The sequence below is a fragment of the Aotus nancymaae genome, unplaced genomic scaffold, assembly GCF_030222135.1.
Source record: "Aotus nancymaae isolate 86718 unplaced genomic scaffold, 86718_ANA_hifiasm-v0.15.2.pri h1tg000046l, whole genome shotgun sequence".
In the NCBI taxonomy this organism is placed as follows: domain Eukaryota; kingdom Metazoa; phylum Chordata; class Mammalia; order Primates; family Aotidae; genus Aotus; species Aotus nancymaae.
The window spans coordinates 23,370,638-23,382,858 of NW_026988460.1; the positions used below are offsets into that span (position 1 = coordinate 23,370,638).

At 42.4% G+C, this 12,221-nt stretch overlaps 1 protein-coding gene across 6 annotated transcripts in view; it reads left to right on the top strand.

Annotated features, from left to right (window-relative positions):
* Window positions 1-10,088, top strand: part of PPARG (peroxisome proliferator activated receptor gamma) — a 196,232-nt gene extending 186,144 nt beyond the window's left edge. For all 6 annotated transcript variants that reach the window (XM_064362035.1, XM_021675645.2, XM_021675636.2 and 3 more), the window contains one exon: window positions 9,429-10,088. In XM_064362035.1, the coding sequence (XP_064218105.1) occupies window positions 9,429-9,676 (248 nt within the window). In that variant the 3' untranslated portion in view covers window positions 9,677-10,088. The remainder of the gene's footprint in view (window positions 1-9,428) is intronic.
* Window positions 10,089-12,221: the final 2,133 nt, after the last annotated feature.

Sequence of the window (12,221 nt, forward strand, 5' to 3'; positions counted from 1 at the left end):
TGAGTCATTCCTGTCCCCACACTGGCAGTCCTGGAAGAGGCTCAGTCAGTCAGTCAGTGGGCTGCTTTCTGGAGCACTTTATCATTTTGGGCTCTCATAATGTGTGTTTAAACTCTGAGTGACCCCAGGCAGCCTTCCAGACTGGCACAGTTTACTGAGACTTTCAGACAGATCATCTGCAAGTGAGGAAAAATGAAACCAGCACTGGTTCAAGTCACTCCTACAGAGATACAGGTAGTGAAGGCATCACTCAGTCCTACAGAAGTCTTTGGAGGGCTCACCAGTGTCACAAGTAGGTAGACCAGAAGAGGCAAGCTGGCACAGTGCAAAGCCCTGGAATCAGAGGGACAGGAGTTTCAAACCCCCACTCCCTCTCTTCCTAAATGCATGCTTGCAGCAATTATTTACCTCCCTGAGCCTTAATTTCCTTATCAGGACCCTGAGCAAACCAAATAACATGATGTGAAGCCTCTGGCAAAATGCCTGGGACATGTTCAGCACACAGTAAATGCTAATTTTCCCTTTTGCCCTGTATGATATAATTTGAAGCAGCGCCACTCAATTCTGCCAGTTACATTGCTTGAAATGCCACCAACAGTCATTGTTAAGATCCCTTATTACAATATAAATATGCCTAGGAGATATCAGCTAATCCCTTTATCAGCTATCACTTTAAGGGGATTAGGTGTGGATTGGGAACAAAACCCAGAAGGAAAGAGATACTGGAGGAAGGGGAGGGCCTCCAAGTGAGGGGAGGATTCAGACGTCCTGGGGCCCCTGAAGGAGACAGGGAATGGCAGCACTGCTGGATTCCCAGCCTGCAGGAATTCCCATGAACTTCTTGGGAACATCATGTGTTTAGACCATATTTAGAGAGTGTGCCTGTGTTCTGAGATCACAGGTTCTTCTCAGAGACACTGGGAAGGAGGAAAGCAGGGGAGTGGGGTGAAATCATACCTGGTAGCTTTTAACTTCACTTACTGCCCTTGGTGTGCTGTTGACATTTCCAGAGGTTGAGGGAGTAAGGAAGGGTAGGAGTTCTTAGTCTTCCATTCTCTCTTCCTTTCCCTCCTTTTATCCTGCCCAGAGCATCACAGGGTAGAGCCACCAGATGGATTCAGGGCATGGAGATGGCAGGTTAGTGGGAGACTTGGATTGGATCATTCTTCCTATTTCAGCACCACCCTTCTTCCTCTACCTCCTATCCCACATTTCCATCCCCAGTCAGATTCCTTCTTGGACAGAGAAAGAGCAGAAATGTACATACATCATTCGGCTTAAGGGAGGACTACAGACTGCTCCCCTGGTCCTGACTGAAAGGAGGGGAGCAAACCATGTGGCTGGATGTAAATTGAGTGACCTGGAATGGCTAGAACGACAAGGGGCCCTAACCCCAGAGTGCACAGAGATAGGGACACAGGGGCTTCCTAGGGTGGGACAGAAATCTCAGGTTCCATTTTCACTCTGAGAGACCCGGAAATGACAGAACCCACACTCAGTTTCCACTGGCGGTGCTGTTGAACATGGAGGGGCTTTGAACATGGCACACAGGAAACAGGCTTGTGTTCTGTTTTATGGTTTGGGAGTTGATTATTGGAGGTGAGAGTGGAGTGTCTGAGATGAGGCAAGTTGAGATGTAATTGCTACTTAATGGGTGGATCCAAGAAAATATTGGCTGGTTTGATTTTATTATGGTTATCCCGCTTCACCATCCCGGCCCAGTCATACATATTATTGTTATCAGGCATAGATAGGGGAAGCAATTAAATGTGAAACTGTTATTTAAACTGGCAAGTGTCAGAATGTTAACACACTTCTGAGTGAAGACTACCAGCAACATGTGTGTTCATGGCAGAATGTGCTGGTTACAGATGATCTCTATCTGTTTGTCAAAGCATTTGCAAGCCCTCTATTTTATGTCATTCCCGTTCCCTGAAAGCAGCAGTAAACTACATGGCTCCTCACATCATCCATGGCTCATATCTCTGATTAATTTAAGCTGGCCCTGTTAGCATTCTTATAAATCCCCAGCAAGTGCAGGCCCAGGAGTGGAAAGGGGAAAACGTCCGGAAAGAAGGGGTGGGGGGAAGACTGAAGAGAAAAGAAAAAGGCTGAAAAGAAGAGACCAATAACTGAGAAGGAAAGAATGGGAAAAATATAGAAAGAATCCAAAAAAATCAGAGAAATGAGAAGAAAGGTAGAAATAAAATGAGGCAAGGTTACAACAGCAGTAATGAAAATAGTAATAGCTAATTCACCATGCATCAGACACTGTGCTAAGCACTTTCTGTATGGCCCTCAGTCCTCTGAACAACGCCATGAGTTAAATTACCACTACAGCTCCAGTTGTTACAGGGAGGAAACCGAGGTATAGAAAGGTTAAGGAACTTGCCCAAGGTTACCTAGCAAGTAACTTGCAAACTTATAATCCCAACTGCTTCTCCGCAGGTGGTGTGCACCCTTGGCCACACGTTAGAATCGCCCAGGAGCTATTAAAAATCCTGAAGGTCACACCTCAGGCCAAGTGAATCAGAATCTCTAGGGATGGGTCCCAGGCATTCGTTTGCTTTCATAGTCTCCCCAGATAATTTTAATATGTAGCCAAAATTGATCATCCTTGCACTAGATGAAGCTCCAATTCGAATTTCAATATGAAGAGGACACATGTATAACTGTGCTAAATTATTTTTTCCTGTCGGTAGGATGGTGGGAAGGAATTGCTGTAGGCCACACTGTGGTACTTTGCTGAATTCAGTTTGCCTAATGCCCACTGTGATTCTGATGTTGGATCAGAAAAGTACCCTCAAATTCCCAGCATCATTTATTCAAGGGAGTAGTGAATTGGGGCACAGTGGCTTTTTTGTTTTGCTACTATTCTTAAACCACCTTGCCTATGTGTATTCAACTACAGGAATGAGAACTTGCCTGACACCCCAAACATGTCTGCATCAGGCATTCTTTTTCTTGAGCTCCTGAATTTCTGCTCTAACCAAGAACAACTGAAAAACCTTCAATTTTCTGACTTGATATGCCACCCACTCCTACTTACACTCCTGACCCCAGGCCCATGGAAACTGCCTTTATTCGAACAAACACAAGAATTATAACATGTTCTAAAGTTCCTCCGCCTATCTCATTCTCGCCATATGCTTATGAAAGAAATGCCATTGTGGTCTTGAAAATTAAGCCCAAACCCAGAAAGATTAGATGATTTGTCCACAGGCACACAGAAACTAAGTGGAAGAGAGACAGGATTCAAGTCTTCAGTTTCCCAATCCACTGCCCCTTAGAACATGCCTGAGAACTTGGGGAGCAGTGCAATAAAGGAAACTTGAGAGGAAGCATAAAAGGAAGTTAAATTGCAAAGTACTGAGTAGCCCTACCTCCCCTCCAGTTTTCAGCCTACACCTGAACTAAGGTCTTTCATTGTCTGTGGATCAATTTACAGCTGCCCTGCAATCAGATTTGTTTTTTTTAAACGCCCTGGGTACAATTGGTTTCAGATTAGTCTCTATCAGAGCGCCAATAGGGAAAGATGCGGAAAGCCTGGAGAGCAGCTCCTAGAATAAAGACGAAACCACTCGCTTCGGGTTTTCTGCCTCTCCTTCAGGAGACTCTGCTGTGGCCATCTGGTTCCCTAATTGAAACACCTCCTGAGAAAAATCTGTGCTAGGGAAACACCCAGCCCAGGTGGGCAGATCTCAAGAGGACCAGAGCATTTAACTCTGTTTCAGATAAGCCCTCCACTTAACAGAACCAGATCTGGATAAGATGGAAGCTTTGTAGATTTGCCCATAATCAACAGTGTTCTGTAATCAATTCCAGGACTGTGTGGATGGAGACCGGAAAGGTTTCTTTCCCAATTCTTCACAGCCTGGGGAGTAGGGAACTAGTAATTGACTCCAGCCTCCTCGAGTCCTAAGTCCTGGAGTCTGAGTCACACACACTTCCCAAAAGAGCCTTCTAGGCAGCCTAGGCCAGCAGAGAGGGCCCTTAACCCTGGCCCTACTCCAGACTCAACTGTAACCTCAGCAAGGTGCAGGGAGAGCCTCTCAGGCAGGCCTCCTGGGGACAGTGCCTTTGTGGGCACTAGGCTGATGGGAGTCGGGAGAGAAGAGAAAGGCCCCGAAACGGTCTGGGTGTTTGGACGGATTTCTGTGGCACACCTGTGGCACCTGGCTTAGCTCTGTAAAGGACTGAGTGTGCATGGAGCAGAAAAGGGAAAGAGACTAGGGGGGAGCTCTTGGCCAGTTGGAGGGTGTAGGGTAGGGAACAACCCTGGCAGATCTCTTTTGCCCTTGACTAGGGCTTAAAGACCAAAGGAAGCTTTTTTGATGTTCAAGTAAGTCAGGTGTTCTAAGTTTCATGTTAGTATGCTTTTCCAGTAGATGATTGAGTATATTTGTCCAGTTGAATTATGTGAATTATGTAGAGGGAATTACAAATGACAACAAATCTTATAATTTTTGAATTAGAATCTCTGAGATTATTTAGTCCAATCTGTTTTGTTTAGAAGAGAAAAATTGAGCCCAGTGACTTTAATCACTTTACCCAAGATCACAGAGCTGGTGAGTGAAAGCCTTAAATGTAGAATATACAACTTTTCTCTGCTGCCCTCCTTCCCGTTAAACCATCTTGCTTTAGCAAAGGCTCAGTCAGGGGGACAGTGGGACTGATCTGTAAATGATCTAACTTGTCATTGCAGAAAATATACTAACTCCATGGCCACAAAATTTCAGCCCTTCAGCCAAGCTTCATCTATCACATCGTAAAGAATAACTTGCCAAAGAGGGGTTTCAAAATCCAAACCAGATCCCTCTCCACTTCTGGAGGGGCCAGTTCCATGAAACTGCACCGGAGCCAAGTGTTTTCAGCAAGCCCTGATGTGCTGCATGTTAGGGTTTGGTTGTTTGATAAATGAAACTTAGTAGATTAACATCACCTCCTCAGCCCAAGGGCTGACCCCAGAGGTGCTGCTCAAGAGGAAGGAAGAGGCCGGGTGCGGTGGCTCCCGCCTGTCACCTCAGCACTTTAGGGGGCCGAGGAGGGCAAATCACTTGAGCCTAGGCATTCAAGAGCAGCCTGGGCAAGGTAGAGACCCTGTCTCTACAATCAGTCAATCAGAAGGCGGAGGAAAGAGGAATGGCAGAAATGCTTCAGGAGCCAGTGTCCAGTGAGCAAAGGCCTCCCCAGGGCTGAGTAGTCCCTGCCCGGGAGGGCCTGTCTCAGCACCTGTCTTTAGATGCACATCTGCCTCTGGCCTTTGAGATACATGCATTTGCCAGGCAGGGGAATCCATAGTCATTAAACCAAGGTGCTGGTCTGGGGCCCAGCTTTCAGTGAAGCATCAGTGGCTTTTTCATTCCCATTATAGCAACTGTGAGGAAGGCCCCACGCTCCCAGGGGCCTAATTCTCCAGGCCAGGACCAGATCATTTCTTCCTTCTCAGAATCTGATATTGTTTTGCTGATGGTTCCAAAATTAAATGCTGAAATCTAAAAAGAAAATTATACTTATTCTAGTCAATGGGATATGTTGGAGACCTGAGAGGGAAAAAAATCAAACTAAAGACCAGTTTCCTTCTTTAGCGGGAAAAAAAAAAAAGTTAACTTAGAATATTCAGAGTTCTGAAAATCCCACTCTGAGACCACTCTGCAGTGTCACATTGTTCTCTTGAGCCTCATCTCAGTGGATAAAGGTCACTAGAGTTTATTAGACACAGGAAAACATCATTTACAGGAGACTTCTTCATTGTGTAGGGATTCTGCCTTCAGGCCTGTTCACCAACCGGGAGAATTGTGCTTTTCAATCCAGGGCTCTTGGCCAGAACAGCCTTCTCCCTCATTAACTCAGTCGACCAAATGCTTCCTGTGTTTCAACTGGTGGTTCAGAAACGATCAGAAACTAGTCTCTGCCCTCTAATACCTCATGGCCTAACGGGAGAGAAACAAGAAAGCCAGAATTTATAATACAAGGTAATAAGGAGTAAGAGCAGAGCCTTTGGAACCAGACAGACTTAGATCCAAATGTCAGCTCTGCATTTACTAGCAAGTGGCCTATCTTGGCAAGATACAACTTTTTTCTCTAAGTCTTAATTTCTCCCTCTGTGAAGTACGACCTCCTGGAGTTACTGTGAAGATTAAATGGTATATTATAAATAAGGCCCTTGGCACAATCTTTGAAAAATAGTAACCATACAGTGAATGTAATCCACTAGTATAGTAGTGATTGAGGTGTTTATAGGGTGCTATGGGGGCCCAGAGAAAGGAGATGAGAAGAACAGGAGAGAGGAAGGGTTACTGTTGAGGAAGTGTTTCGGGATGGCAGCCTGCCATAGGCTATATTTTGAAAAAATGGTTGAAGTCAGTAAGATAAGTGAAGGGAAGGTGAGACTGTTTCAGGCAGGAGGAATAAAATCTGAATAAGCGCAGAGTCCTGACACAGCATAGGGTGTGTGAGGAACTTGGTATGGTAACAGATGAAGATGGCTTAACATGGAGCAAAAAGATAATTACAGAAACTGAGGCTAGAGGATGACTGGGACCAGGTCATAGAGGATATTAAAGGTGGGTAAAACTTATACCATGAAGGAGAGAAGAGTTACAGTTTTTAAAATAAAATAAATAGGCTTCAAGAGCTAAAATCTGAAATGAATACAAAATGATCAAGTGAATGTCTTGTCTTCTGGTGAGCCTGAATGAAAAAACCTTACCCAATGCAACAAACTTAGAAATTAGAAAATAAAACTTAGAGATTAGAAAATAAAAACTGAAACCCAAACTTTTTACTTGGAAATTTAAAAACATACTTCTATATAACTCTTAGGTTAAAAATAAAATCAAAATTGTAAGACAAGCTGCTTAGAAAAGAACTATGAGAGTACTATTTATCAAAGCCCATCAGATGAAACCAAAATGACACTAATAGGAAAATGTAGAGGCTTAAATGCATTTATTAGAAAACAAGAAATGCCAAACTGAATGAATTAAGCATTCAGCTAACGAAACTAGAAAAAGAAAAGAAAGTAAACCTAAAGAAAGTTTTAAAAAGGAATTCAATAAATTAAGAACAAAACACACAATTTTTAGAAACAGACTCAGTTAATAAAACCAAAAGCAGTGTTTTTTAAAAAAGGAAAAAATAGATAAACCCTTGACAAATCAGATTTTTTTAATGAGAGAATGGACAAATAAAGACCTTTAAGGGCCAGGCATGGTTGGCTTATGCCTATATTCTCAGCATTTTGGGAGGCTGAGGCAGGAGGATCGGTTGAGGCCAGGAGTTCAAGACCAGCCTGGGCCACGTAGCAAGACTCCAACCCCTACAAAAAATTTAGGAATTGGTTGTGGTGGCTCATGCCTATAGTCCCAGCTACTTGGGAGTCTGAAGCAGGAGGATCACCTGAACCCAGGAGTTGGAGGCTGCAGTGAGCCATGATCATGCCACTGCACTGGGCAACAGAGTAAGACCCTGTCTCGAAAAAAAAAAAAAAGCATTAAGTTGAGGGGCATAAATAAAAATAATACATTTCAGATTCCAAGGCAATATCATTTATAATTTTATTCTAATATAAATTGCTAAAACGTATAAATAGTAGAAAGCCTGAATATATTGAAAACTATGAAAGAAAAATTAAAGATAGTGATAGATTTATCACCAAGCTCAGATGGTTCTGCAAACAAATTCTAACAAACCATCAAGGAACAGATCATTACGACATAGACACAGAAGGCAAACCTCTCAACTCACTGTAAAGGCTAGTTAACATTATTACCAAAACAGGCAAAGAATGACCCCCAAAATAATTCTAAACCAGTATCACCTACAAATACAAAAACCCTATATAAAATATTAGTAAGTGAGTACAAGGATATAAAGAACTCTAGTAATGTAATTCACTATACTAGATTAAGATAAAACCATAACTCTTTAGATACCATATCTCTCTAGATAGAAAAATGTAAAAGCATTTGATAAAAATTCAACACATTCCTGACTAAAACAAATTAAAATTTTAAAACTCCTGGAAACCCAGGAGTAAAACATGTCCTCCATAATCTATAGCAAACATCATAGTTGGTGATAAACGATTAGAAGCATTTCCTTCAAAGTTAGGAATGCAAGAATTGCTACTATTGCTACCATTAGTTAATCCCATATTGGAGGTTTTAGCCAACACACTATGGCAAGAAGAGGAAATGAGAAAGGTTAACACTGCAAAAGAAGAAATAAATAAAGCCACCATTGCTGATAAAATTGTCTTTCCAAAAAAAGTAGAAATCCATGATTAAAAGCTATTCTAACTGACAAAAGTTCAGAAAATTGGAATAGTTTCAGTATAATAAAATCAATTAGTTTTCTTCACATCAGCGGGGATATATTAGATGTAACAAAAATGCAGAGTCCATTCACAATAGAAGCTAAGAAGTATTTGAGAATAAAACTAACAAGATGTACATAAAAAAGTAAAATATTTAAAAGTAATTTAAGTTCACAATTTGCAAATCGAATTAAGAAAACTATAAGGAAGAACTAGTGAAAATTACAATCTTACTACTCAAAAGAAACCTCTGTTAAAATGTATCAGTATTTTAAAACTGTGTTTTGTCATTTCAAAATATGCCATATTAAGCAAATATAGCATAAGCAAATTAAGCAAAAAGAAGATAAACCTTCTTTTAAAATCATATTTGGGAAAAAAACGTATTTGAAGCTATGTTAAGAAACTGGACAGAAGCTATAAAACATGGATTCATCAGGAAGGAGCAGATGTTGAAAAGGAGATTTCTGGCTGGGCATGGTGTCTCACGCCTGTAATCCTATCACTTTGGGAGGCCAAGGCAAGTGGATCACTTGAGGTCAGGAGTTTGAGACTAGCCTGGACAACTGGTGAAACTCCATCTCTACTAAAAATACAAAAGTTAGCCAGGCGTGGTGGTGAGCTCCTGTCATCCCAGCTACTCAGGAAGCTGAGGCAGGAGAATTGCTTGATCCCAGGAGGCAAAGGTTGTGGTGAGCCCAGATTGTGCCACTGCACTCCAGCCTGGATGACAGAGCAAGACCCCATCTTTAAAAAAAAAAAAGAAGAAGAAGAAGAAAAAGAAAAGGAGATTTCTGAGTAGAAACATGTTAGCAGAGGAAACTTCATTTGGGGAACAGGATTGTTTTCATGTTCCATCAGCTGACCACACAGATTCCATCCTGGCCAGAAAAAGAAAGCCCCTTCAAAGAGCTCTGATCATTTTGGTTCTGATTCCATCCTCAGTTCTTACCCACGATCTGCTTACCCTTCCTTCCTATTTAAGATCAGAGCAAAGCAAACCAAAAACATGGGTGAGTTGCTTGGTAGAGCTGCCTAGGCCTCCGAGGCAGGGCCCAGAGGATATTTGACTGAACTCCCTGTTGTGTTTTCCATTTGTGCTTCCCAGACCGCCCAGGTTTACTGAATGTGAAGCCCATTGAAGACATACAAGACAACCTGCTACAAGCCCTGGAGCTCCAGCTGAAGCTGAACCACCCTGAGTCCTCTCAGCTATTTGCCAAGCTGCTCCAGAAAATGACAGACCTCAGACAGATTGTCACGGAACACGTGCAGCTACTGCAGGTGATCAAGAAGACAGAGACGGACATGAGTCTGCACCCCCTCCTGCAGGAGATCTACAAGGACTTGTACTAGCAGAGTCCTGAGCCACTGCCAACATTTCCCTTCTTCTAGTTGCACTATTCTGAGGGAAAATCTGACACCTAAGAAATTTACTGTGAAAAAGCATTTTAAAAAGAAAAGGTTTTAGAATATGATCTATTTTATGCATATTGTTTATAAAGACACATTTACAATTTACTTTTAATATTAAAAATTATCATATTATGAAATTGCTGAGAGTATCTGAAGACTGAGTCTTGTGTGTTTCCCACCCTAGCTTACAGGCTTTCTTTTTCCCCCCTTTCATTTCCTCTCTCCTCCCTCTCTCCCCCCGTTTCCCTCATTTCTTTCTTCCTTTATTTTTCTTTCTTTCTTAGACATTTAAAAATATATGAGTGGAACTGCTGATAAACTTTTATTCTCAGTAAATTAATTTTTTACCCAATTTACAAATTTTCAGAACTCTGCATCTGCTTTAACAATCAGAACAAAGAAGGGAAGGGGAACTTCAGAATCAAACTGCTCAGAGCTTGTGTTTTGTAGCTTGGATGTGCTAATATGCAGCGTATCCCTGGGTTTACCCAGAATTCAGTCTTCTTCCATAATCCTAGCGGAGATTTTCACTCACCACTGGGATCCTACTCATAGACTACCTTACTAATCAATGCTACTGCATACCCACAGAGCCAATGGCCAGCAACTGAGCACTGCTAGAAACTCTGGGGAACACAGAACTGTTTTAAGATTTGGTATCTGGGCCAGGCACCATGTCTCAAGCCTTTAATCCCCACACTTTAGGAGGCCAAGGTGGATGGATCGATTGCGCTGGTCTCCTGTTCGAGATGCTGTCTCTACAACAGTTTAAATGTTAGCCATTTGTGATGGCACACACCTGGTATTTCAGCTACTCAGAGGCTGAGGCAGGAGGATTGCTTGAGCCTGGGAGTTTGAGGCTGCAGTGAGCTGTGATGGTGCCACTGCACTCCAGCCTGGGCCACAGAGCGAGACCCTGTCTCTAAAAAAGGGAAAAAAATATTTGACACCTGCCAAAAAGAATTTGCCAATTATAAACTGAGGAGAAAAGATTAATCTTTCTTCATACAGATTCTAATTCACAATGAAATCACATGCCAGGTGAATGTTTTGGAGCGAAAGTGCTGTAAGAGTTTGTTGGAAGTAAGATGAATGAAGACTGGAATCCTAGAGAATGAGTCTGTGGACTCGCTGAAGAGGGCCTCAGGGAAGTGTTGGATTGGAATAGATAGGAGGAGAAAGGACAGGAGCTACTTTCTAGTTTCTTCTTCCGCAGCGCAGTTTTGCCATGGTTATTCCTGTCCTCCTCCTTGGGACCACTCTGTCCAGAGATCTCTTACTTTTCTGAACTCAGAGGCTAACTATCCATACTTTAATGGAATGCTTGCCTCCCAAACAAATAAATTCGAAGTTCCCTGAAGGCGGGACAATCTGTTCATTCTTAGCACAATGAGTAGATTCATCGATTCAATCCACCAAATTCACTTGTATTGGCTACTCATGAACTCATCATACTATAGCTTTGAAGAATGTCTTTTAGGGGTGTCCAACAGAGAGAATACAGTCATGGGTTCTTAGTTTCTGTTTCTGACTGGGCCAATAAAGCCCCTTCCTCATCCCTCTTTTCTGCTTATCACTAGGGACAGAAATTCAAAACCATGGCTTCAGGCTGCTAAAAGCCTAAACCAAACCAAACCAAATCACAACAACAACAAAATGCAGGCTGGACAAGCCTGTGAGTGTAACCTGACTATCTGGAGGCCTCTGTTGTATGGGACGGTTATTTCCACTGACCTGAATTATTTCCCTGCCACTTCTCCCTTGATTTATCTTGCTTTATGGTATTTACACTCAGGAGGACATAACTGCAGACTTAAGGCTTTCAAGCCAAATTATCAAGAAAGAACTGTTCATCTTTTGCTTAAACATAACTATATCTTCAAAGAATCAGGTTATAGAAGTGAGTACTGACCCCAGCCCTAAATATGTAGGGATCCTAACCCTTCAGGAGAGACCCCCTTCTGAGCCGAAACCTTTAGAATGACAAAGACTGAAGCCATTGTCTAAGTAACATCAAAACATTTGCAAGGAAAGTGACAAATTTAGTCAGTCATTTGGCTTTTTTTTTCTTCCTTAATGCCAAACATCAGGATATTCTGAAACACTCAGATGACTGGATAGAGTCTTCTGTGTAGAGAGTTGATGGTCAGGGATCTCTTGAAAGAGAATGTACAGGCAGTAGACAAGATACAGTCCACCTCCAAGGTGCTCCCCTGTTTACAAGCTTTCTTGAACAAAAAGTCTTTCAGCCCCACTGCCTGGTCTCAGTTCCCACCAGTGCTCCGCAGCCCATCCAAGCCTTTCCACATTATCAGAGCTGTTGCTGCCAATGGAGGGAGGAAGAGAGGCGCTCTCAGCTCTCTGGCACTGATGGTTAGCATTAAATGGCTTTTAAATCCTGGCAGCTTTCAAATTCCCATCTCTCTGACTTTTTCCCTGTGGCTTGGATGATCATTTGCTAAATATTTTACGACACTTTATATTC